General features: G+C 42.5%; 1 protein-coding gene across 2 annotated transcripts in view; it reads left to right on the forward strand.

Moving 5' to 3' along the window:
• The window catches only part of jarid2b (jumonji and AT-rich interaction domain containing 2b), a 120,732-nt gene that overhangs the window by 47,394 nt on the left and 49,346 nt on the right, over positions 1–23,992 (forward strand). For both annotated transcript variants that reach the window (XM_059349106.1, XM_059349107.1), the window contains exons 2-3: positions 9,776–9,902; positions 20,562–20,685. In XM_059349106.1, the coding sequence (XP_059205089.1) occupies positions 9,776–9,902; positions 20,562–20,685 (251 nt within the window). The remainder of the gene's footprint in view (positions 1–9,775; positions 9,903–20,561; positions 20,686–23,992) is intronic.

Genomic DNA, 23,992 nt, shown 5'->3' on the forward strand with positions numbered 1-23,992 from the left:
AAGCACATCGCTCCGTGTGACAATGAGGAGCACATTCCGTTAAAGAAATAAACTATTGCGATGATGTTGGATGTCATAGCTCATATTTCTATGTGCGGCACAGCTGCTGTGTGGAGGAGAGAAGGTTAGAAATGCAGCTCTGTTAAAAGGGATCAGCAGCAGGGTCTTCCGAGGCTCCCGAGGGAGTAGCAGGGAGGCGCAGGAGCCGTCGCTTCTGCTACCATGATGAATGACAGCGTGTTGGGGAGCGCCGTCGATCAGAATGGCCCACGTGACCGCAGCTAGTGAGCCTGTGTTTGTGTGCACGGGCCCGCAGTGCAGGGGATTGAGTCAAACCTCCGGTCAGTGGCAGCCAAAGTGAAAGTGATATTGTGACGGAGTTGGAGGGTAAGTGTGTTGAATGAGGCTGTTATAGTGAATGGGGGCCGTTTGTTATGCAACCTGTCAAATCAGAGTAAGAGCGCACACGTAGACACAAGGGGTTGCTTTATACTATGTTTAACACACTATTCTACCACGAGACCTGTATTTTAGTCTATTGTAAGACCAGTCCTCTGCCTGTTTCTTTTCTCTCTCTCTCTCTCAGCTCTCTCAACCTGCCAAATGTAACTTAAGAACATGAAGAATTTTCCTCAACTGAGCCCTAAAAACCATGGCAACAAGGCTGTGAAACTGACAGAGACACGGCTGCAAAGCATATCACGCTGTTACTTTAACATTTCACTTTATGAGAGACACTTAAAATTCCCACAACAACAATCCCACCATCCTTTCTCGGCTTTGTGGCACCGAATGAACAGAAACAGTTGCCTTGAGCCCCGGCTCTTTACGGTAATGCTCCTCTGGTGCTGTGCGCCGTGTATCTGATGCAGCGAGGCCGGAAGCGAACCTGAAGAAACTCCTTCCACCGACTGTTAGATAATCTGTCAATACCGCTGTAGCAGCCAGTGCTTCGAGAATGTGAGAAAAGAACCAGTGATACAGATAAGCAATGTTTTAAATCATTTTTCGAATTATTTTGGGTTTTATATCCTTTTTTTACTTTGTGTTCTAGCTTTTAACACCAGTAATTAATACCGTCTGTTTGTTTTAAAATAAATCTCTCAAAATTAATAAAAGATTTGGCTGATATTTGGTGAACAGATGGCCCAGATGATCAATAGATTACATTTTGGGGGTGTTTGCAGTCAAACAATTGCATTTTAAGACACAAGTGATATGCTGCATTCAAAGGTCAGACAGCTGGTCCATGCAACATCAAACACTGAGGACAGGGACGTGCACAAGGCCGGACTAAAGTTGTCCCAGCAACAGCCCATTTAGCCTCTTTGGCTAAGAAATTTCACTGGAGGAAAGATAATAATTGCTTTATTCTGCTTTAGTGGTTGTCTAAATGCAAGTAGTCCATAATCCTGAAGCTAAAACCAAACTAAATCACCATATGATTCAAACTTTATTCATTAATTTTTGATAGACAGGGACAGGGCAAAGGGAGGGACTGAGCCAGAAAAAAACAGCATCTAAACTTGGAATTGTTGTCTTTGCGGGCTCTTTTAAGTTCTGGAAATGAATAACAACAAATGGTATAACCAGTTGAATTCCCTATGATTAAAAATCTCCACATATGCTTCCACAAAATGCACAATATTCCCTCATATTAAGCTGTCATCATATGTATCCGCTAGCTAGCTAACTTGCTAACATATAGACAGGTGCTCTGCCCTTAAAGTTTGAGGATTTATCCATGTTGTTGAAGTTCTGCATTAGGGTCCGTTTGTGTGTTTGGGGTTAAGGGTCACACCAGGGGTCAGCTGGTCACATAACCAGTGTGGGTGGGCAGCCCTGTCAATTTAAAACCTTTTATTTAGCTGCCAGTTGGGCCTCTTCTGCTCACATGCAGACACACTCACAAGTACACACGCAAACACACACTGAATCTTCAAAGCCCTGACATTTATTTCTCTCAGTCAAAATAAACTCGGTCACAGTCTGTATTTAAAAGCTCTCCCTCTCTCTCTGCTCTACTTTTTACCAGCCTGATAGCGTTTTATGCTCGACAGGGCTGAATGGCGCTGGCAGTCTGTCACTTATGTATGCTCAGATAGATTCAGACTGTGTGTGCGTGCGTGAGCGTGCAAATGCAGACAGCTGATATGATTGACAGTGTGTGTGTGTGTGTGTGTTGTGTGTTGTGTGACACTGAGCTCAGTGGGACAGACCATCGGAGCCCGGCTGCAGACAGAAGCCATTGTTCTGCTGGAGAAAGCTTTATCTGCTGCGTGTGTAGGTACAGGGAGGAAAGGTGAATGAGGACACAATTTGTTGCATGTTCAGTATCAGTCTGTATTAAGTTGATATTTGGAAATTTTAATTGCCGTCCCTGTAGCTTTCCTCTCATCGCCTCTCCTCTCCTGCAGATGGAAGTGTTCTTGATCCCTCTCCTCCAGCTGCTGGGGCTATCCCAGCAAGGCTAGGGAAGGCCCTCTGGCTGCACAGACGCACACACATATGTACATTCCGATGCAGTGAGCTCGGGGTGTAATGAGGCGATTATATAGGGCCTCTCGTCCCCGGCAACCCCACAACCTTGTTCCATTCACCCATTCTCTGAGCTCCGCGCTGAGCTAAGCATCCGGTCTGCTTGAAGCCATAAGGGACCGGGGACCAGGATGTAGTTAGGATTGGAATGTGAGTTTTTGTGAGCTAACACGTGCTTCATAGTTGAGGAAGTCGGGCCTGGTTTTAGCCACCGCCTCAGTTGTTTGATGTCACTTTTTGGGGAAACAGTTGCAATCATTTACATCAAAAGCAGCAGTGGGCTCGAACATACCTTGACTGACAGTTTCCAAACTGCCAGTCAGTTATCTAATGAGTACCTTCCTCTCAAAAATGCTGCTGTTTCTATTTCCATTTGCATCTTACACTCACAACATAGCTTTGAAGAGCCGTCCATTATTGTGGAGTCATAATTTGGACCTCTCGCTGCATTGTCGGCTCACTTTAATGCTTTGCAGTTGTTTTTGTTTCTCCACAGGGCCGTCATCAAGATGCCTTAAATGTTTCTAATCCACAAATGGTTTGTCACAACCTCAGGAAGACTGTATTTAGGAATTTAATTGTTATAGCTGTCATCTGCACCACTCGTGAACCCCGAGCGGTGATATCCCTGCAGCCAGTCATCTGGGGCCCATGTGTTGGTGAAAGACTTAAGATCAAGATGTGGAGAGAGGAAGAAAGAGGGTGGTAGTGGGGTAAAGACTGTCCTGACTACTGGATACAATAACCCAAGCTTTGTTAGAATAACATTTGTCCTCCATTGATCCATCCATCCATGTCTCCGTCCCTCCTCCTAAAGGGAAATGTGTGTTAGAATAACAGATTTTGGGCCGGTTTTGTAGAGCAGATCACAGCTGGCGCGTGGCCCACATTCCTCTGCCATGACATCCACACAGTCTGCAGCAGCACGGCGCTATTTTTAGAACCGCTAGTGAGAACGCACACACAGATATGTACGTATATGCAGATTCCCAAGTGAATGGATGTATACATGCATTCCCTCAAAGTTTTTTTTTCATAATTTATAAAAGAAACTGTGAATGTGTGACTTTGTTTATACAGTAGTAGTGTTTCAGAAATTTGAGAGCTTTGTGACCTTGATGTCTATACATATAATACGATTTATTTGATCATTTATTGTTAAATAAAATCAGCAAATCTTGCATCCAGATGTAAGAAAACTGATTTTTTTTTTTTTTCACCTTTCAAATCTGTGGTTTCCATCTCCCCTGTACAGTAAGATCCGGCATGTCTAAGGTGCAGAATTGACGTTAGTGTGGCTTTCTGTCACATTTGTACACAGAAAGCCAGAGCACGACACAGTGTCTGTGATGTTCTTAAAGGCACAGTGGGTGTTTTTCAGTCAATGTTGTATTAAAATATTTCACTCACATTTTAAAGGCATAGTTTTCTGAAAAAATAACAATAACCCACTCTGAGTGTTAGACACCCGTGTCTGCCCTCTGCATGTATTCTCTCTTTTCTTTTCAATTTACTATATTCAGGATGTCTCAGGGCTTTACTATTTGGGCATGGAGCTATAAAAATAGTGGACACAGTGCCAACAAATGTAAATATAGTGAGGCAAAACGCCAAGCAGGCAAAGCTCGTTCCAAAACCAGAGTTGTATATTCATACATAGTCTTGACAGTCTTGAAAATCCTTTTTTTTGACATTTTGACACATGTCTTCAAGATTAGAAATATGCTTGAATTTGACTATAGTTCTTGTAAACTGCTTGATTTTCAACATAATGTGGTGTTTTATCTACATAATAATAGTCATGTTAAACACAAACTTGGGAGAGTGTGGATATTGTTAGTTAAGATATCTTGAAAGTGCTTGAATTTAACCCTGGAGGCCTCAGGCTGAGGAGGAAGAGCCGCATTTATATGTTGTGTTTACAAACAGTAAGCGACAATTCCTGCATAGTATGCCTTTAAGATTTTCAAAATGCTGGTGCTGACTTTTTGTCATAGTCTGGTTGTAAAACATGCTTTTATACCACAAGAAAAACTCCCCTGGAATATAGTATGGGAGTTAAACATGGTCTCTGAGGAAATTTGTATTTCATCATCACTCCAACGCTAAAAGCTAAAAGGGATCTGATTTTGATGACGAGATGATCGTTTCAAAGTTTAAAATGGACATAAAACTGTACATCTAGCACCCTCCATCATCCTCCCTCCCTCCATCTCTCTCTCCCCTCCCCTTGTATCTAATACTGCATCCTGGGTCCTTTTTTCAGCATCCACTGTTGCACACGGCCAATGCAATCTACTTGTTTCCTCATCAACTATCAGAGTTATTAGATTTGCCTGCTGTGGGGAGAGGATTGTTGAGTAAGGCCGGGGTTATGAAGTGGAACCAGCTCCACTTTTCATTCAGTTAGATGAACGGATACAGATGCGGTGATAGATTAATCCCGCTCAGACTCTTGACTTTTTATCGTCGGCATGGCGCTGCAGGCTTTTTTAACATTTGCTCTATTCCTGGAACAGTTTTTAAAAATGTGCTTTATTCACTTGTGTGGGTTGTGATTGTTCTGTTGTTGGCAAAACTCAAGGCTAGCGAAGATGTTCTCAGGGTATTTATTCACTCTCTAAATTTAAGTGTGCATCGCTCAATAGACACCTACAACAAAAATAGCTGGTTAAGAAACACAAACTCTAGCAAGGGATGATATTATATTTTGAAGAATAAAGCCCTGAATAATGTCAGGAAACAATTGAAATGTTACCAGGTTTAGAAGCTGCTCCTCAGGTGTGTTTAGTGATATTTTCTCCACTTGGATTCCATCTTTTGAAGATATTTTATGGTTGAATGTTTGAAGACACCCAGCAGGAAAGGTTGTGCGTGCGTGCGTGCGTGCGTGCGTGCGTGCGTGCGTGCGTGCGTGCGTGCGTGTGTGTGTCAGATCGTGATTTAAAGAAAAGTATCCCTATGGATGCCTAAAAGATGTCCGTCTGTGTATTTTTGTGTTTTTCCACGTCAGATTACCTGCATATTTTCCATTGGAATTTGGGGATAGGGGTTTCCGGGTGACAGTAGGCACGCAACATTCCTGATGCCTCACTTGGTTACACACACACACACACACACACACACACACACGGTCGCATGTGCACAGAAAATGTCCCTGCGCTCATTAGTGGGATTCCACTAGCCTGATGGGAGCTGGTCGGGGTGTAGATGTGTGTGTCAGTGCCAGGTAGCGCTCGGCTGGCATTGCTCTGTGTAAGAGCTGTCTCTAAAGAGCTCTGGCAATACCTCAGAAACACACACACACACACACACACACACACACACACACAGACACAGACACTCTGCAATATGTGACTGAGAATCTGCAACACAATTTGGTCTTATTGCTTATTTGAGTAGATGTTTCCCCTCCTCTGTCATGCTACACTTACCCTCTGGCAGGCGGTGTGGATGTCTTCGGAGGGATTTTGCATGCTATTCCTGTCCATCAGTTCTTTATTTTACACCTGGAAAGCACACACTCTCACACACACACACACACACACAGGCAAGAGCTAGCTTTTGTGACTCGAAAAAAAAAACACCTCAGCCCGAAACAGATGGCAAACTACCTCTAAGGTCAGACAAATAGTTAACCCGCAGTTGAGCAAAGGTTACAAAAACCAATTTAAACCGATGATCTGAAGTTATGAGGAACTATTACTGAGGTGCAGCATCTGTAATGGAGCAGAGCTTTAACACTCACTCTTTTCTCCCCAGCTGATGAAAAATCAGTCAGCATTTTTTCCCCTTTTTTTCCAGACCTTGTTGCTATGTGTACACAGAGCAGGAAATATCCATGGCACACTGCCAACAACTGTGAGGAAACCAGAGAGAAAGTGAGAAAAAAAAGAAATGCAGATGAACTGTAAGGTCAATTTTTGTTGAGTTTTTTCTTCTCGGTACAGCTGGGTGTTTGTGCGTGTCAGGTGTAGATATGGATACCATAGAAGCTGTGTATGTCAGAGGTTTTGTAACCCTGAGATATACTGTCAATGCTGTGTGTGTGTCGGTGCACATTTGGCCTTGTGACACACCACGAGGGAACGAGCGCCAGTGAGCTGTCGAGGTAATTGGTGCCTACCTGGCAGGCTTTTGCACACATGCACGCACGCACGCTTGTGCACACACAGAATGGATTAGGTGACATTAACTACAGGAGAAAATGGCATAATTGAATACTTGCACTAGCTCTCTGGCTAGTGTGTGTGTAGGCGCACGCTCACGTGTGACAGTGTAATGAGGGACTGCACGCTACACACAAAACACACCCTATCAACCTCTGTCAGAGGCTGCAAACCATCGGTGCACTGAACGCTGTGCTCGCTCGTGTGTGTGTGTGTGTGTGTGTGTGTGCGTGCGTGCATGTGCGTGTGCATGTATGTGCATGTGCCAGCATGTGTACTGTATGCAGGGAGACGTGGCTGTCACCCATCAGCTCCATCATGTGCAGACACCCAGCTTTTAATCTTGAACCCCCCCCCCCACACACACACACACACACTCTCTCTCCGCTGAGGCCTCATCCCCAAGGCCCTGAGCAGACCTGGGAAATCAAAACAAAACTCTGCAAAAGCTTATTTTTATCTGCTGAAGAGCGAGAAAAAACACAAAAGCAATGATAAACAAGCCAAATATTCACTCTTGTCAATATTGTCAAAATATATTAAGACTTTTGAAATGAATCCGATGAGTGAATCAGGTCATTTCTGTTGTGATTACAGGAAGTTTTTAATTACATAGTAACCATATTTACCAAGTTGTTCTTAGCTTGAATCCTTTCATGACCCACCTGTGGCTTTTAAGTCATCTGGCCTTGCGTTGAATCATGGTTCATTATGTTCACACCAAACATGAAGTGAATTTGCACAAAACATACAAAGTCAATGCTAAGACCCAAGTCGGTTTGGAGAGGTTCCTTGAGAAAAAGTGAAATTCACAGCTTTGTGCAGCTCGGGATGATATTTTGAACTCTGACACAAAGGTGTTTAGTTTTTTGACATATCTGGGACTTCCATAACAGTTACAGAGTAGCAATAGTAGTTATTTCATGGTTGTTGATGTAAAGAAATGGTGGCATTACACCAGTAATGAGTAATGCTAGGTGAACATTTGCTTTGTGTTTGGTGAGAACTTACCATTAGACAATATATATAAGTGGTGAGCCACAATGAAACTGTTTCATGTAGATCTTAGGTTATACCTAAACCATGGTGAACTGACTTTAGTTTTAATATAAATTCAATATTTTGTAACGGTTCAGTAATGTCGTCTTGCTCTAAGGTCATTATATGTGTTCACTTCAAAGTCTCAGAGTTCAGCCACATTTGCACACACCCTGTTGTGATGCAGCTATAATTAGCAGTGAGTCGTCTGATCAGAAGGCATAATTTATCCATCACAACATCTCTGCCGCAATCCAGGGTCTACTCTATCCACAAACACACGAAGATAGCAGCAAAAGAAAGACATTTATGAGCAGAAGTCATTTCAGTAGCATTTTATTCACAGTCTGTGGGAGGATGCATAATATTAGGATGAGATTACCTTTCTCCCTTTCACACACGCAGACAGAAACACAGGCTGACACACAGACTGAGTTGTTACCCAGCCACAGCCTGAATCCCTCCAGTTTTAGTTGTTTTTAGAGCCTGGCCGCTCTTAATGGAATGCTGTGACCGTTATCTTGTTATTACAGCAGCGATAAAACATCTTGGAGTAATTATTTTCGTGTGAGGTGGAGATTTTCAATCCACCCTGCGCTGATGTCACTGTGATGTCCGCCAGCCACTCAGCCGAGCCCGCACTTAATGATCTGAGTCAACTGGATGATCAGAACGCTCTCCCGCACACGTCGTTTCCCCGCTCTCTCACATTACATTTGACTCAGACTTAAACATGTGGAAACGCACGCGCCGGGATGAGCCGACAGGATCAGAACTGTGTTGCGTTTAATTCAAATAATTAGCATACATTAGCTTTTCTGCACAAAGACAGAGAGTGTTTTCTTTTCTCAAAACCTTCCAGCTGAAATCCACTCACCCCATGGCTCGACTGGAGAAAAGCTATTTCCAGTTTCCATTATTTATTAATACCTCTTTGTTGTTGCTCATGTCCTAATCTCATTTCCTTTAGTCATTAGCGTTGTTCAACATCAAACACAGCTGCTGGAGCAATGAGTGCAGGGGAGAGGGGGGGAGAGAAGTATGGTTATAGCTGTTGGACACTCGCTAAAGACCCTTTTAACAATGCTGTGGAATATTTTCATATTAAGCTGCTAAAATGATCAATCTGAGCAAAATAGTGTTTTGCAGCTTTGATGTGCTTTACATTCTGCTGTCATGTGTTTGCTGCTCAGATTGAAACTGACACAGGAAAATGTCTCGGAAAAGGATGTGTAATGTGTGTGTGTGTGTGTGTGTGTGTGTGTGTGTGTGTGTGTGTGTGTGTGTGTGTGTGACTTCTGGTGACCTCTTTGACAATAACATCTTCTGTCTCAGTCTCGCTGGGAGAGATTAGCAACACATGAACTCGCAGTCCCATGATGCTTTTTTCATTCGCTTCCTACCTATTCATCACCATAACGCTCTCCTATCACGGCATTGTGGCGAGATGCGGCCCTCCTCGCATTGTTGTGCTAATGCCTTGCCCTGTGTCTCGCGGCAAGCTAATGCTATGTTATGCTAATGTCGTGTCATGCTAATGTCACGATATAGTGAGAAATGGAGGGGAAGGATGCAGCCGAAACAATAGGACAGGAGATTCCTTATTATACAGACACTTCTGTTTCTCTTTGGCTGTCATAACTTTTAATGCATTCATGTGAGGAAATGGTCAGTCTGTGCTGACATGTTTTGTTTTGTCTCAGACACCACAACACAACTGGCCTGCAAGTCACACTTTTATGTGCATGCTGTTGTCTGACAGCAGAAACAAAAAGGCAAAAGCTCAGCATAAACAAGTATCTGACTTCCAAACATGCAGCCCATATTTCCAGCTTGTTCATTGTCCGTCTGTCAGCTTAGATTTTTCAAAAAAACAACGTGATAATTCAGAACTATTTTTGGCCAAGGATCAGAAATGTACTTTCCCACAAGCACAGAGACACGGTTGTTAACAAATGGTGAAAGAAACCACTGTTTCTGTCCGTGACAATAGTTTTACTGATCCATTCTCTCTCTGGTTGTTTCCACAGGATGACAGTGATGGAATCCCGTGGTCAGAGGAGCGGGTTATGCGAAAGGTGCTTTACCTCTCCCTAAAGGAGTTTAGGAGTGCACAGAAACGGCAGCTGGATGGTGACGGAACACCAAACTCCAATGGTAAGTTCATATCCATGTCCTTTATTAATGCCAGGGACCAATAACATCCCATCCATAACATGTGGATTTGTTCTGGTGATGATATAGTTATGAGATGTTTTTATTTGTAGCTGTCCACTTTATCTCTGTATGAACATGTAATTCAGTGTATTCCATGGAGGATAACGGAGAGTGAAGCTAATTTTCTAATATTTTCCTTTAATCATAGTGTTAAGTTATAGTGTTTCATTTTGTTATAACCTACAAGTTAAAGCCAAGGCCAGATGTTTCAGAACAACCACTGCATAGGGGACAGTTCACCCCAAAATCAAAATACATATTTTTCTCTAACCTGTAGTGTATTTATCAGTCTAGATTGTTTTGTTCTCATGAGTAGGTAATCCTACAAAAACTGCATTTCACAGCTATCCCACCAAATTTTGTCCCTTTTATGTTGTGCACAGATCTGTGTCTTGCCAGCATTTGTGACTTTCATGTCCCCGTCATGTCCTGTTACTAATGTAAAAGGATCAGAAAAATAAGTGTATGCTTGGAATAGACATTGGTGGCCTAGAACAAGTGATTTTGTTGCCCAACGCTAAGTAATGTTGCCAGTATTTTTAAAACTCGACCACCAGCTGTTGAAAATGACAACCATTATTTTGTAGGAGATCATGGAAAACCGCTTTGCAAACGTTTTCGCAAGAAATCATACAAACCCTGAAACTGCTCAGGACAAGGTCTGTGAATTATCTTGAGTGACTGGGTCAGGATTTCTGCCCAACTGTCGTTCAGTTCCATTATATTTGAGAGAAGGCAGACAGCTCTAAGCAGCTCACACCAAAACAAACAAGATGATAATTATAAGTATATGTATGAGGGAAAATATTTATTTTTTATTTTGGGGTGAACTGTCCCTTTCAAAAGTATGTATTTGCCGCCAATCCCTTACTTGGGAATCTATATGGGATCTGTATATTTGCTGAAATTATGTTAATCTAAGTGGAATCAAATGAATAACATCTCCTGTAGTGTGCTGTAAACACCCTTGCAACAATTACAGGCTGTTTTGAAATGCAGCAATTCCACATGTTGAAAACTTTCACTTTGTTTTGCTGAAATGAAAGCAAAGAAAGTGCTACACTAGCATTTTGCGGGAGTAAATGTCAGAGTTGCCAGTTCTGTCTGGCTCGGCTGACGTGAGCGTCTGAGTCTCGCTCTTCATTCCTTTAATTGAAGGCGACAGTTTTATTAGTCTGTTTGTAAGTGGAGCCTAAGCATGTTTACTTTGACGATAAAACCTGATTTTGGTTAACATGGAGAGAACCCAGAGAGAACAGATGATCAAGGACTCTCATTTTCCTTTTGTTGTGGGTCAGCGGGCAGCGAGCTGCAGTTTTCCACTTTGCTGGTTCTGTGTCACATCCTCAAAGGAACCCTTGAACTAAAAGTATTTCCCACTAGTTTTCAAATGTTGTTTACACATCAAACATAGGGACTCTGATGGGGTCCTCCACAGTGCCACACACAAGAAAAACCTCCGTACAGGCTCGGACATTTCCATCCGTTACAACATGGACTAATAGAAACCCTGACACGAATTAATACTTGAAGTTGCTTCGTTAGACAGAAATCTAATTCGAGGTGGGAGCCGGCGACAGCAACAGTTAAGGGATTTCGCTGTGAGGCCGTGTAAACCTGAAACAACACAGGAACAGTGAGAGCACAGGGGGATGAACAGCTTGTTTTGAACCAAGCTGCCACCATGTCTTTGTTTGACACTGGTGCTCCATCACAAAAAAGCCCTCTGCCAGCCAACAGCGGAGATTTTGAACTTCACACGTGCCTCAGAAGCTATTCTCAGCTGACATTAACACAACCCAGACACAGAAAGAAAGGAAACGGGAGGAAAAAAGAGCCTCTGAAAGTTCACGCCCAGCCAGAGAAGCCAGCCAGTCATCCAGCCAGGCAGGAAGGGAGACAGGCAGACAGACAGGAGGGAACTCTCTTTTGAAATGTAGCTTATCTTTTATACCTAGTGTTTTTTTTCTTTCCCCTTCCCAATTTTTTTTTACTTCATTATATATTTTTTCACACCTTCATTTCTTCTGTGTCTGCCTGTGCTGAGTGCCCCGCTCCCCTCCCTGCAGCTAGTGTATCTCTGTGTGTCTGTCTGGCATCTCATAGCTGCCACTCCACAGCTCCTCAGGGCCTTTTAAGCCGCCGCGGGTAGCTGACCTTATCGCCTGAATAAAAATGACTCATTAGAAAGCGTCGGCGGCCCCATCGTGCCGGGGGTAACGACAGCAGCCCGCGCTGACACAAAAGGGAGCCCGGCTGAATAGACGGGCCCCGCTGTTTTAGAGCACCGTGGGTTAGCGAGGCTTTGGAGGTTTGTACGAGCGGCACAGTTTCCCGTCTCACACAGACGTTGTGGTGAAACTGTCAGCCATTTTGGAAGATCACACTCAGCGTGCGTTACATCCTGAATGGGCAGCTCCTGCTGTTTTAGAGGACTGTGGGTTAGAGAGTCTGGGCTTATGTCGGGGCCAGACATGTGCCACAGTTTTCAGTCTCACGGGGGCATTATTCTGAAGCTATCAGCCATTTTGGAGCACAAGAACATGTACATGATCACGCGTGTACATAATCCTTAAAATGTCATAAATGGAGCTGGAGGAGATGATGGATTAGAGCTAACTGTCATATCTAAACGATTAGACGCTGAATGGGTTACTAGATTGGCAGAAAATGGAATAATTATGTAACTGCATAAGCAAAAATGTTTAACAGTTGCTGGTTTGCAAAGATTTATTGCTTTTATCAGTTTATTTAATGTTTTGTTTTATGTTATTTTAATGTTTTGAGGTTTGTAGGACACAATAGGCTATTTAAGGCCATCGCTCTAGGATATTTAATGGGCATTTTTTTGTGTTTTTTTTTTTTTTTTGCTTTTACTTTTAATTTACTGACTCATTTCATCCACACACTTTCACCATGATACAGGATTATTTCATCATAAAGTATAAATAAATTAGGACAAAAAGCCTACCATGATGTTGGTATCGCATGTAAGTTTAATGACACTATTTTTAGGTCCAAAAACAAAACAAACACTAGTAAATATATGATAATAATATCAAATAAAAAATAAAAATAATTAAAAAAATATTACATTTAAATATAGAATAAAAAATTAAAATTAATCAAAATAATAATAATAATAATGTATAAAAAACAATTGAAAGTAGGGTTACTGTAAACGGTTGATTAATTATTCTGCTGATTATTTTCAGTTCAGTTAAAATTATGAATTTGTCAGCAAATCATTCAGTTAATTGAAAAAAAAATTGCCCATAATTAGAAGCTGACGTCGACAATTAGCCCCAAACACAGTTGAAACAATCTTCCAGAAAATTAAATTATTATTAAACTACTTTTAACTGCAGAAACAGTTTGTTTTCTCTCGATCGACTAATCTATGTGATTGAAAGAATAATAAAAAATGTTCCCAGGAAATTTTCCAAATCAAGACTCTCTCTCTGCTTCAGTATATTTTGAGATGAATCCACCATTTTGGGACTAGGTGTCATCTGACTGACACTACTTCCTTAAAGCAGCATTTGTCTCCTCCTCCTCCTCCTCCTCAGGCATTTGTCTCTCCATCTCTCCCTCCTCACATACCTCCATCCATCCCCAGCCTCTCCCTCTCTCCTCCTCCTCTCTCCGTCACTGCGTGGCAGCACTGGCTATCTGTTTTAAAGGGGGTGTGGCAGTCTGTCAAGTCAGCTGTGTGTGTGTGTGTGTGTGTGTGTGTGTGTGTGTGTGTGTCAGTCAATCTCCCCACCCACCCAGCCTTCTCCCTGCCCATACCCAGCAATCATGCCATCTCCCCGACCACTTTACCTCTCGCTGTTGGCAGCCGTCCATCTCTGTGTCCATCACACTTCCTGCTTCTCCCGCTCGCTGCCTGCATTATTTAACAAATGACATTATGCCCTTCTGCGTCCCGGCTTCCGCCCCTACCCTGCCCTCTCTCTCACTCCATCACGGCCACATTCTTCCTCTCCTTCTCCCCCCCCCTCCTCCATCCGTCTGTCCTTCCGGTTGTCTCTCCCCCGATGCAGGGTTTCATTACACATCAATAGGACTCTGGTTACTGCCTTATCCGCAAGCTCCTGTCTCCTCTCTCCCTCCCGCTGCTCAATCTCCTAGATTATGTATCTCCACTCCCCCTGTTTCTCCCTCCTGTTCCCTCCATCCGTCTCTGTCTCCCTTTTTCTCACCATCTTTCCCCTTTTTCCGCTTTGTCCTTCCTGTCTCCCCTCCGTCTGTCTTAACTACCTACAGTATCTGTCAACCAAGCCCTCCCTCCTTCTTTTTCCCATTCTTCTTCCATCGGCAGCCTTCCTTCCTCTCCCTCCGTCCTGTTTCCCACCCTTCCTCTCCTGTTGTCCCAATCGTTAGAGCTGCATCTTCTCCCTGTACCTCCCTTACCTCTCCGACTCGTCCCCGCTACAATTGTCCGTACCTCTTTTCTCCCCCTGCCATCCTTTCCTCTTCTCCCTCTCCATTTCCCTGAGTGCTGTTGATGGAGGAGCTGGCTGCTGGCCAAAAACCACAAGGGGCTGAAGAGAGAGGGCTCCCTGTTTGCCCATTTCTCCGACTGTCCCCTCTCTTTCTCTTCCTGTCTGTCTGCCCGTCTCAGGACCTGCAGTCCCTACACTTTTTTTTTTTAATATACACGTCGTCCCCTTTCCTTCAGCACTCACTCTGCTGTCACTCTGCTGTCTGTCTGTATTTCCCATGCCGCCAGCCCTTTGCACGGCCGGAGTGGCAGCCGTGGCAGCTGAAACACTGTGTGGGCCCTCTATTCTCTCCCTGGAATACCAGCAGAGAGAAGAATAGAAGTTTGGATTTAAGGAATAAGAGAATCACGAACGATTGAGAGTTTAGGTATCAAATCAAAAGCATAAAAGAGATTGCATCTATACTGTCCTCGCATGCTCTTTGACACAACAGCTCAAGCCATTACAGAACCCCATCTTTCCCTTTGATGCTTTATATTTACAGCCTTAAAGTGCATAAAGCAGATGCCATGTTTCTGAACCGCACATTGTTGTACGCTTTTGTTCTGGCTTGCGGTAAGTGTCATGCAGAGCTGTTGGGTCCAATTTTGGAGGGAAGAGCAATATATTTGGAGCGATTTAAAATCCTCCTGCCAGGCAGTCAATTTTAGTATCTGCTTCTACTCTAAAAAGCTTCTGGGAATGGATACTATGGGGAGTTTCCCTAAAATAAAACTACCCATTGTTTCTTTTTATATTATCCGGCAATTTTAATTGTATACAGGCACAGAGGATTACTTGAACAAAGGGCATGAAATAGAATTTTAGTGCACTTGTTTACAAGAGGGAAAGGGAGATTAATGTCTCGTATAACATTAGAACTCTTACTGCAAATTGTGCAGAATTTCATTTATGAGATGGAAGTCAAAAGACAGATTACAACCATGTATCTGCTAATCTATGAACAATCAAGCTTTTTATCATAGCTTTATATATTCACTAGGGATGTGCGTATGAAATCTTGATTTTTTTTGTTGTTGTTGATTGTTTTGTCTTTGTTGTTCTTATTGCCCCTATAGTGGCAGGGGGAAAAACTTCATTATGAAAAATAACTGTTTTAATGGACTATTTTGTCCAACAACAACTGCAACACAACAATTTGCCAGTGCAAAATGGATGTGACACATAACATAAACATTAGCCACTGCTGTCAGTGAGTGTCCTCTTATTTGCAGATAGTCAGGAAACAAGGTCGATGCTGATGTTTGGCCGATATATTGATGTTTTCCTTATATTAACAGCCCTCATATTATTCCCTATACTTTAGGTATGTCATACCCCTTTTTCACCAAGGCAGTTCCAGGGCCGGTTTGGAGCCGGTGCCTAATCTCAAACCAAGAAAACTGGTTTGTGAGCAGCACTAACTCTTTACTGGTCTCGAACCATGAACCACTTATGTCAGGGGCTAGAGGCAGAATTATAGTGACCAACAAGACCAACTAAAACGTGTATCCATTTTATTTGATTTGTTTAACTGCAATGTGATTGATCCGGGCTAGCGTTAGCAGGATGGCAGGATAGCGGGCTAGCGTTACCAAGCTAGTGTTGGCGAGCTAACTTTAGCTTGCAAGTTAGCAAGCAAGTTAGCTTACAACAAAGGCTGACATCAACATCTTTCTTATGTCATCTGCCAATATTATTATGCTTGCAGAGACGTATATGGTGCCATACTGATGTGGCTCTTGAGCCTGTGGAAAAGCAAAGTACTTCTGAGAAGGTTCGCAAGTTGAACCAACTTGGAACCTGCACCAGCCCAGCACAAGAACTAGGTTCACGTTGGTCGAAAAGAAGCACCATTACACTAATTTTCATATTAAACCTGTACTTTTAAGTCTAACCAAAGACCTATTGGGGCACTCTGCCCCTATTATGATTGTCTTACCAATGGCATGACTGCTCTGCTATAGTTTCACTTATTACGGCAGCTAACACTAATAGGCTCCTCTCAGCCCTGTGATATGCTGTGTTACGCTATGTTCCTCTGCTCACTCCCTCCTGCTCTCTCGAGACTTTGAGGTGAACATAGTGAGGCGTCGGGCTCAGTTAAGCATGCATAAATCTGATTAGAACCTCCCCATAGGAGCAGCTATTGGGACGGCACACTAACATGTCCCTCCGCTGCCCCATCCCGACCCCAGCCTTAACCCCTGCCACTACACCAGCCTCCACCAGCACCAGGAGCTTCAGTGGAAACACCAGCCTTTGGCTCCCTGCCTGTCTGCCACACTCAGCCATCCCAAGCCCTCTGCCTTCCCAAGATCCCCAGCTCCGGCCCTCAGATGGGCACTCATGTGCAACCAGCATATGTTGAACAACTCTTTGGAGGGATGCATGGAGGGAGGGGAGAGGAGAAGAAGAGGGGGGGGGAGAGGAATGGGCCTCTGCCTGTTTGTTTGCGTTCTGTGGGGACATCATGCGTCAGTCATTTTCTGCGCACAATTAAAGTTAATGAGCTATTTCTTTTGTCTTTTTCTTTCTTTTTTTTTTTTTGCTCTGGTGCGAATTTCAATGCCAAAACATACTGTCCACAAGACATCGTAAGACTCTTGTACCCTCTTCTCTCTGTAGTCACCAACTAATTATCATTTTTAATTAGATAATTAAGTAGTAAACATTTTTTAAAGGTGTGACAGATATTTGGCATCTAGTGGTGAGAGTACAGATTGCATCCAACATAATACTCCTTCTCCACCCCTGCACTTCCAAGCATTTAGGAGAACCTATGGTGGCCTTCAGGTAACTTAAAACACTCCTTACGTATACATAGATATGAAGCGCTCACTCTAAGCTAATGAATACACAGTGATTCTTAGTTTTAGGAGATTATGCATTAATTAATATTTTATTCAATATAATCCTATACACTGCTCCTTTAATCTGTCTCAATCATTGGAATTTATCCTAAAAAAAAGTGTAGGAAATCTTTTCCAAATACAGATTAATTGACTTCTCTATTGTCATATGATTTTTTTTTCCCTTTAAGTTAAATTTTACTTGCCCACCCAAGAGGAAACTTCAAAGTTCCTCAAGTATATCTCTTGATTGATTAAAGGCAGGCGCATGTGAGCCTTTCGTGCTAACCATGGCATTATAATGCAGTGATTCACCCCCAGCCTATAGACTTAGTGGCTCTCCAATACTAACATAAAGCATTGCAAGCAGTGCAGTGGCCTTACTCATCACGCCGGCGCTTGTTAACTTTCTGACCGCAACGTTGCGTGTCTGATGACTGTACCTCCGGCTTTCAGGTACTAGCCTGCCCTGCGTGTGTGTTTGTGAGAAAAACCAACTGCCAGTATGTCTACGCACTAATGAGAAAGCGTGGCTCCGTGAGTGTGTGTGTGTGTGTGCTTATTCAGCCCAAAGCACATTTATAAATCTCACTTAAATCATATGTTTGAAAACTCCTTTTACCTGCTCTACAATTGCTCATGTTCATCCTGTCTCCTATGCTGTCATTTGATCTTCCCCGTCCCGTCTCTCTCACATGACACAATGCCCGGGCTTGTTCGACAGTAGCCTCCTCGCTAACAGGATATCATTCAAGTTGCCACTTATCCTAACCCGTACTCCACTGTCTTTATTACCTTAATTTATTTTCCTTTTGACACCCACCATTAGGAGTTTGCGGCGCGGCGTGATTGACACATTCCCTGCAAAGCATCAGTCAAATGGAATTTCAGTGGGTGTGCTGGGACGGCAGCACACTAACAATCCCATAGCCAGTGAGAAAGTGACATGCCAGTAGAAAGGTGCATGAAAAGGTTCATGACGGCAGCGTTAAACAAACCACTTGGAGGGTAAATCTTCAGTGAGTCATCATTTGTGTTTGCGATATGAATGTGAATAATTGAAGGACCTGCCATACCAAAGTCCAGTCAGGCATGACTGCTGTCAGAACAGGTCAAAACGGGTAAAATGTAATGAATTACTGTCAAAAGTTTGATTGCGGCATTGCTCACTCGCTGATATAAATCTTCAGCTTCGCAGAGTGATATCACAGCTGCAGTTTGAAACATGCGGCGGCCCCTCTGTCTCCGCTTGCTTACAGTCTCCTTGGCAGCTCTCAAACAACTCTCAAAAGCTTTAAACTTCCCCAAGTTGCTCATCCACGCGCCATTGTTGAGTCAGACAGGCCAGGATGACACGTTCCAAGAACCGCGAGAACTGCCCATGAGGAAATCAAGCCTTGTGATATCTATTTAATTTGGTTGTCTCCCTTAATTACCACTGACTTCAACTCCTCTGTTTGACCTAATTTGAATTCTCTGTGCCTGTTGTTGCTTTTGATTTCAGAATCTGTCCGGGGGCTTATTTTGTTTGTCTGAGTTGCTTGCTAAATATTTAATTAGGGCTCTGTCAATTGGGCTCGCTAAGAACGTCAAGTCCAGCAATATCTGTTCACTCCTCTCACTGCCTCGGGCTTGTTTTTTTTTTTGTTTTTTTTTTTTTTTTTTTAATTCTTTGTCAAAGGGCAGACATCACGTACGTCAGCAGAGAAAACATTTGACAAGGGAATATGTGGACAGGAAAATGAATAAGTAACTCTCTCCTCGCTCCAGAACTAGCCCCGATGATGCTGCAGTATTCAAGGCAAGATGTGATGTGGAGGACTGTTTGTGAACGAGCCTCAAGCAAGAAGGGCTTTATAAACAGATATATAGACATATTTTTATTCCTATCCAAGGTTTGTTCTCATTTGACAGCACCCATTGGTTTCTGCGATTCACCAATGTTTTCTTATTTTTGCTCTTCTCTTACATAAGATAACTTTTTCTTACTATGATAAGAAGAATCTATTTTTCACAGTCCATAAATCATATGTCCAACACAAGGTTTTAAATTGGAGAAAAATAAAATGAATGTATGATCGAATTTAGATCACTGTATATTATAGATTGTTATCTTTATATATTTGATTATTAGCTGGGCTTTTTGGAGAGTTAATAATGTTTGGTACATCTGGAGTTGACTTCCATATTTTTTTCAAATTATGAGAAAATATAAGAGAGATTTAAGATGATGTTTCTGCATGAGACCCATGTGTCACCATTTTCACAGTGGCTGCTGAGACTTTGAGCTCAGGAGCTCAGTGTATTTGCCCAGTCTGGATCCCTCTGTATTCATGCCCATCTCTCTTTCTGTCTGTCTTCTGTTTTCCTCTGTGTTCTGCACACTGTAAGATAAAGCAAAAGTACCATAATCTTATCAAAAGAAATATATCTACCGTCTTTAGCCCTCTCTACTGCATCAAATCAGAGACGGTTTTATTAACACTGTCAGATGAAAACAATGTTTGTTCCCCAGAGACTCCAGCTTTATTTGTTATGGAATATGAACCCCTGGATCATAAAATAACTAACTTCTATAAACAGATATCTGCGTATGCAAATGAAATTGTCACCAAATCGATAGCTGATTGGTTCCAAGTTTGTAAAACTTCCACAAAGGACCATAGGCATGCTTCCACTGATTACTTTTTGGAAAGCGGCTGAGTGTTTTGGCTACGCCCACTAGTTAGTTCCCCTCGGCCTCTGTCCCCATACAGGTACTTTTGTAGCGGCCAACCAACAGAGTCCGAATGTAAACATAAATAGTTCTGCGACACTTACATGAATATTCAGCTACAATTTTGACCATGATGTCAGTGACTCAACGCTGACAACAGACCGAGGCAGCAAGTCCAAACAGTCGAGCCGCCAACATCGTCTTCTCTTCTTTGGTTTCTTGTTCTGGATTCTCTCGTCTCAGTCTGCTCTGCTTATTTATTTTAAAGATGGCGCTGTTATGTTCTGGTTGTGTTGAGTTCTTCTCACGTCATATTCTGCCCCAACCGTATCCAGTCAGCATCAACTAGTTAGTAGTGGCTCAGAGAGTACCTGCCTCAGGTAGGTACTCTCTGAGCCGCTACCTGAGCCGCTAACCAGTGGAGTTGGGCGGATCCTCTCTCCCAACCCACACCCATAGCGGCTCACTAGAGGGAAAAGTACCTAATGGAAACGCGCCTCATGTCAAACATTTTTGTTAACCCTTTTGGTCCTTCTCTCCTTAGGTTCCCTCGCCAACGGGCAGCTGAACGGCTCGGGGTCAAAGGGCAGCCACAAAGAAGATGGGTCGTTGCGCTCCCAGGGCCATGGGAGCCGTGAGTACTGTGAGGACGGTCCTGCAAAGAAGAGGTGAGACCGTGTGTGTGTGTGTGTTTGTGTGTGTGTGTGTGTGTGTGTGTGCGTGTGCGTGCACATGTGCGTGTATAATTGTGATTCTGTTTTGAGTTCATACTGTGCGTGTGAATGTGTGAGGACAAACTTGACACACATGTCAGAGTGTAAGTGTAGTTGCGATGAATTTCCTGAGCTCTGGGGGTTAAGAAGCTGCCACATGATAACAGCTGCTTTCAAGTTCTCTACACTGTTTTTACACACACACACACACACACACACACACACACACACACACACACACACACACACACTTTGTCTTCCTCTTTATTTTTTTCCCATTTGCTCTCTTTGTCTCGGCGTAATTCATCCTTTCTGTCTCCCATTACTTCCCCTGTATCCTCTTCTAACAACATCCCCAGCAAAATCAATTCAAAATGTTTCTACTTTTTATTGCATTGATTTATATACTCGGTGTGTGAAGTTTTTTCTTCCTCCCTCACTCATAAGCCTGTGCAGTAAGAATTTAGCAGAAGAGCAAGTTGTCTATTAGTTCTGTAATGGAGGATGACAGTCAACAGAGAAGTGTAAATAGTAGCACCCTTTAAAGAGCGCCGAGGTCTTTTAATGAGCACACCCCTTCGTCTTTTAACGCAAATGCCATTTCAGTCACTTATAATTAGCCACTTAAAGGAATGTTGCCATGCATTTCCAAGTGAATCATTTAAAAATTGAACTTGTTGCAGAGTACAATAAGCTGTTAATTTCCGGTCTGCATAATTTTTTAAAGAAGGCATTTATATCACGAATGAATTATTGAAATGGATTTCGTCTGTGAAAAAATAGTAATTTTCAGGGAGATTGTTAGAAGGAAAAAAAAAACTGCTCTCTCTCTTTAGACAAATGTTCTTGGAAAATGGAATAAAGGGTGTTTGGAAAATGTGATGCTTCTAATGCATTCAGCATGAAGCAGGTTTTGAAATCACAAGCTGGAAAATATGATTTACAAATAATCACGCTCTATAGAGTGTATAGCAGATTAAAATGGCTGGTGTGTGTCTCAAAGCTGATGGTTTTTTTTTCTCTTTTGCCTCACACATAATGCAGAACACAATTACATTCATGCTGATATTCAAGGTTCCGACACCTTTAACAAAGTCAAATTCAAGCACTTTTTAATGAAGATTTTCAAGTTTTTTCAGCACCATACACGTGTTAAATTACATATTTATGTTCAGTACAGACCGTTTATACAGTATGTTGATTATGCCACTTCTTCATCTCATAAAGTAAACGTTATTGTGCTATAATCAAGCAAAATGACTTTTGTAACAGCATTCTACAGATGAAATATGACAAATTGTCATGTTTCAAGATATGTCAGCTGTTTGGAAGTAGATTTCTAATCTTGTATTAACCTGAATTTCAAGCATTTTCAAGCACTTTAAGGATTTCTAGTAACCATAGGAACCCTGTATTAAGGCTGAAAGCTTAGAAAGTCCGTAATTTTAAAAGTTGTGTTTTTAAGATTAGAAATATGCTTGAATTTGAATATGTATTCCTTGAAAAATAGTTGATTTTCAACATAATCCGGTGTTTCATCAACACAATCACTCATGCAAACCAAAACTTTTTTTATACGGGGAATCAATCCTGTAGTCATATTTGTTTTTCTCTCCTGGCGTCCCACAGCAGACTGTGGGGTTCGAATTGAAAAGGGGACGTTTTTCTATTCTGTGGCATCACAAGGACTTTGCAGTTGCATTCATAGTAAAAATTTAGATGTGATTATAAAGGATCTGCGAGTTTGAACATTTCTGGTTTAGGTTAATTGAAAAGTACTTGAATTTCACCCACAAAAACCTGGACAGCCATAAACCTTTTTAAACAAATAAATTTTATTCTTAAGCAGTCATCTACTGTAGGTGGCGTGTGTGTGTGTGTGTGTGTGTGTGTGTGCCTGTGTGCTTGTGTGTCTTATTTTGTTCTGCCGCTGGTCTCTCTCTCTCACACACACACACACACACACACACACACACACACACACACACACACACACACACACACACACACACACACACTGACAGGGCATCAAAGCATCAGTGTAAAGCTAGGGGCGGAGTCTGGGGGCCGGACCGCAGCAGATGTCCCTCTGTAATGAGCAGCCCATACAGGCTCCATTCACTGCGTGTCAAGCACCTGCCTAAGTCCGACTAGCTGTCATTCGATACTGTAACCTCCAAATCTGAGCTTGTTCATTACGAGCTTTCATCTACCTGGCTTTGAAACAGAAGAGCGTGCCTCTGAAGCAGCTGATAAGAAATTAAAGTATTTCAGGAGGCCGTTCCAGAGACACAAAAAACACAGGGTTCGTCCAATGTCTTCAAAGTTTAGGAATACGCTTGAATTTGAATATACTCTTTGAAAAATGCTTGCTTTTAAGCATAATCCACACAATAGGCCATGCATACTAAAAACCATTCATGGCTAGGTAAGTCCTCTGGAAATCAGCAGCTTTAAATAATCATGATGAACACATACAATCATATTATATATGAATGAACAAAGTGTCAGTATACATACAACTTTATTTTTTGCAAATGAATAGCAAATTAGATTAGGCCTCAAGTTTCTGTACTTTGAAAGTGCTTGAATCTTACACTGCACAAACCCTGAAGTCGGAAACCTTGAAAGACTTTGGAATTTATGGACTTGACTACGACATATAGGTGTAAAAAAAGTGTAAAAGAAAGACAGAAAATCGTTTTCTGTAGAGAACATTATCTTGAGGTCAGACAGGACGAATGAAGTTAGATCCTACACTTAAAGAATAATTGAAGTGTGGATGGCCTGACTGACAACAACAGAAAGTGTTGAATTGAAGCAGAGTGACCCTCTGGCTTGTGTTATAACAAATCATAAACACTTTTCACTCTGCCCACTGAGGAAGACAAGCAGCGAAGGAACAAGAATAACAAGGACACTCATACTTGTCTCCTCTCTTGCTCTGATGGCCTGTAGTGCTGTGTGTTGAGTGGAGTTCAGTTAGAGGCCAGCTTGCTCCGTGGTTTTCATTAGTTCACTACACGCACGCACACAAACACGCATACACACAGCAGGACTGAATGAAGAAAGGCTTTCTATCTGATGCTAATGAAACACAAGCCCAGCCAGTACTTGGCAATGCCTCATGCCCTCTTAAAAGCGTATTTTGTGTGTGTTTTATGTGCGAAGGATGACTCCAGTGCCCTGGCATGGCCGCCCCGCACTGTTCCTGAACAGGACTAACTGAGATTATGCCAGGAGCTTTTACACCTGGCACTGG

This window comes from Centropristis striata, chromosome 14 (assembly GCF_030273125.1).
Source record: "Centropristis striata isolate RG_2023a ecotype Rhode Island chromosome 14, C.striata_1.0, whole genome shotgun sequence".
In the NCBI taxonomy this organism is placed as follows: domain Eukaryota; kingdom Metazoa; phylum Chordata; class Actinopteri; order Perciformes; family Serranidae; genus Centropristis; species Centropristis striata.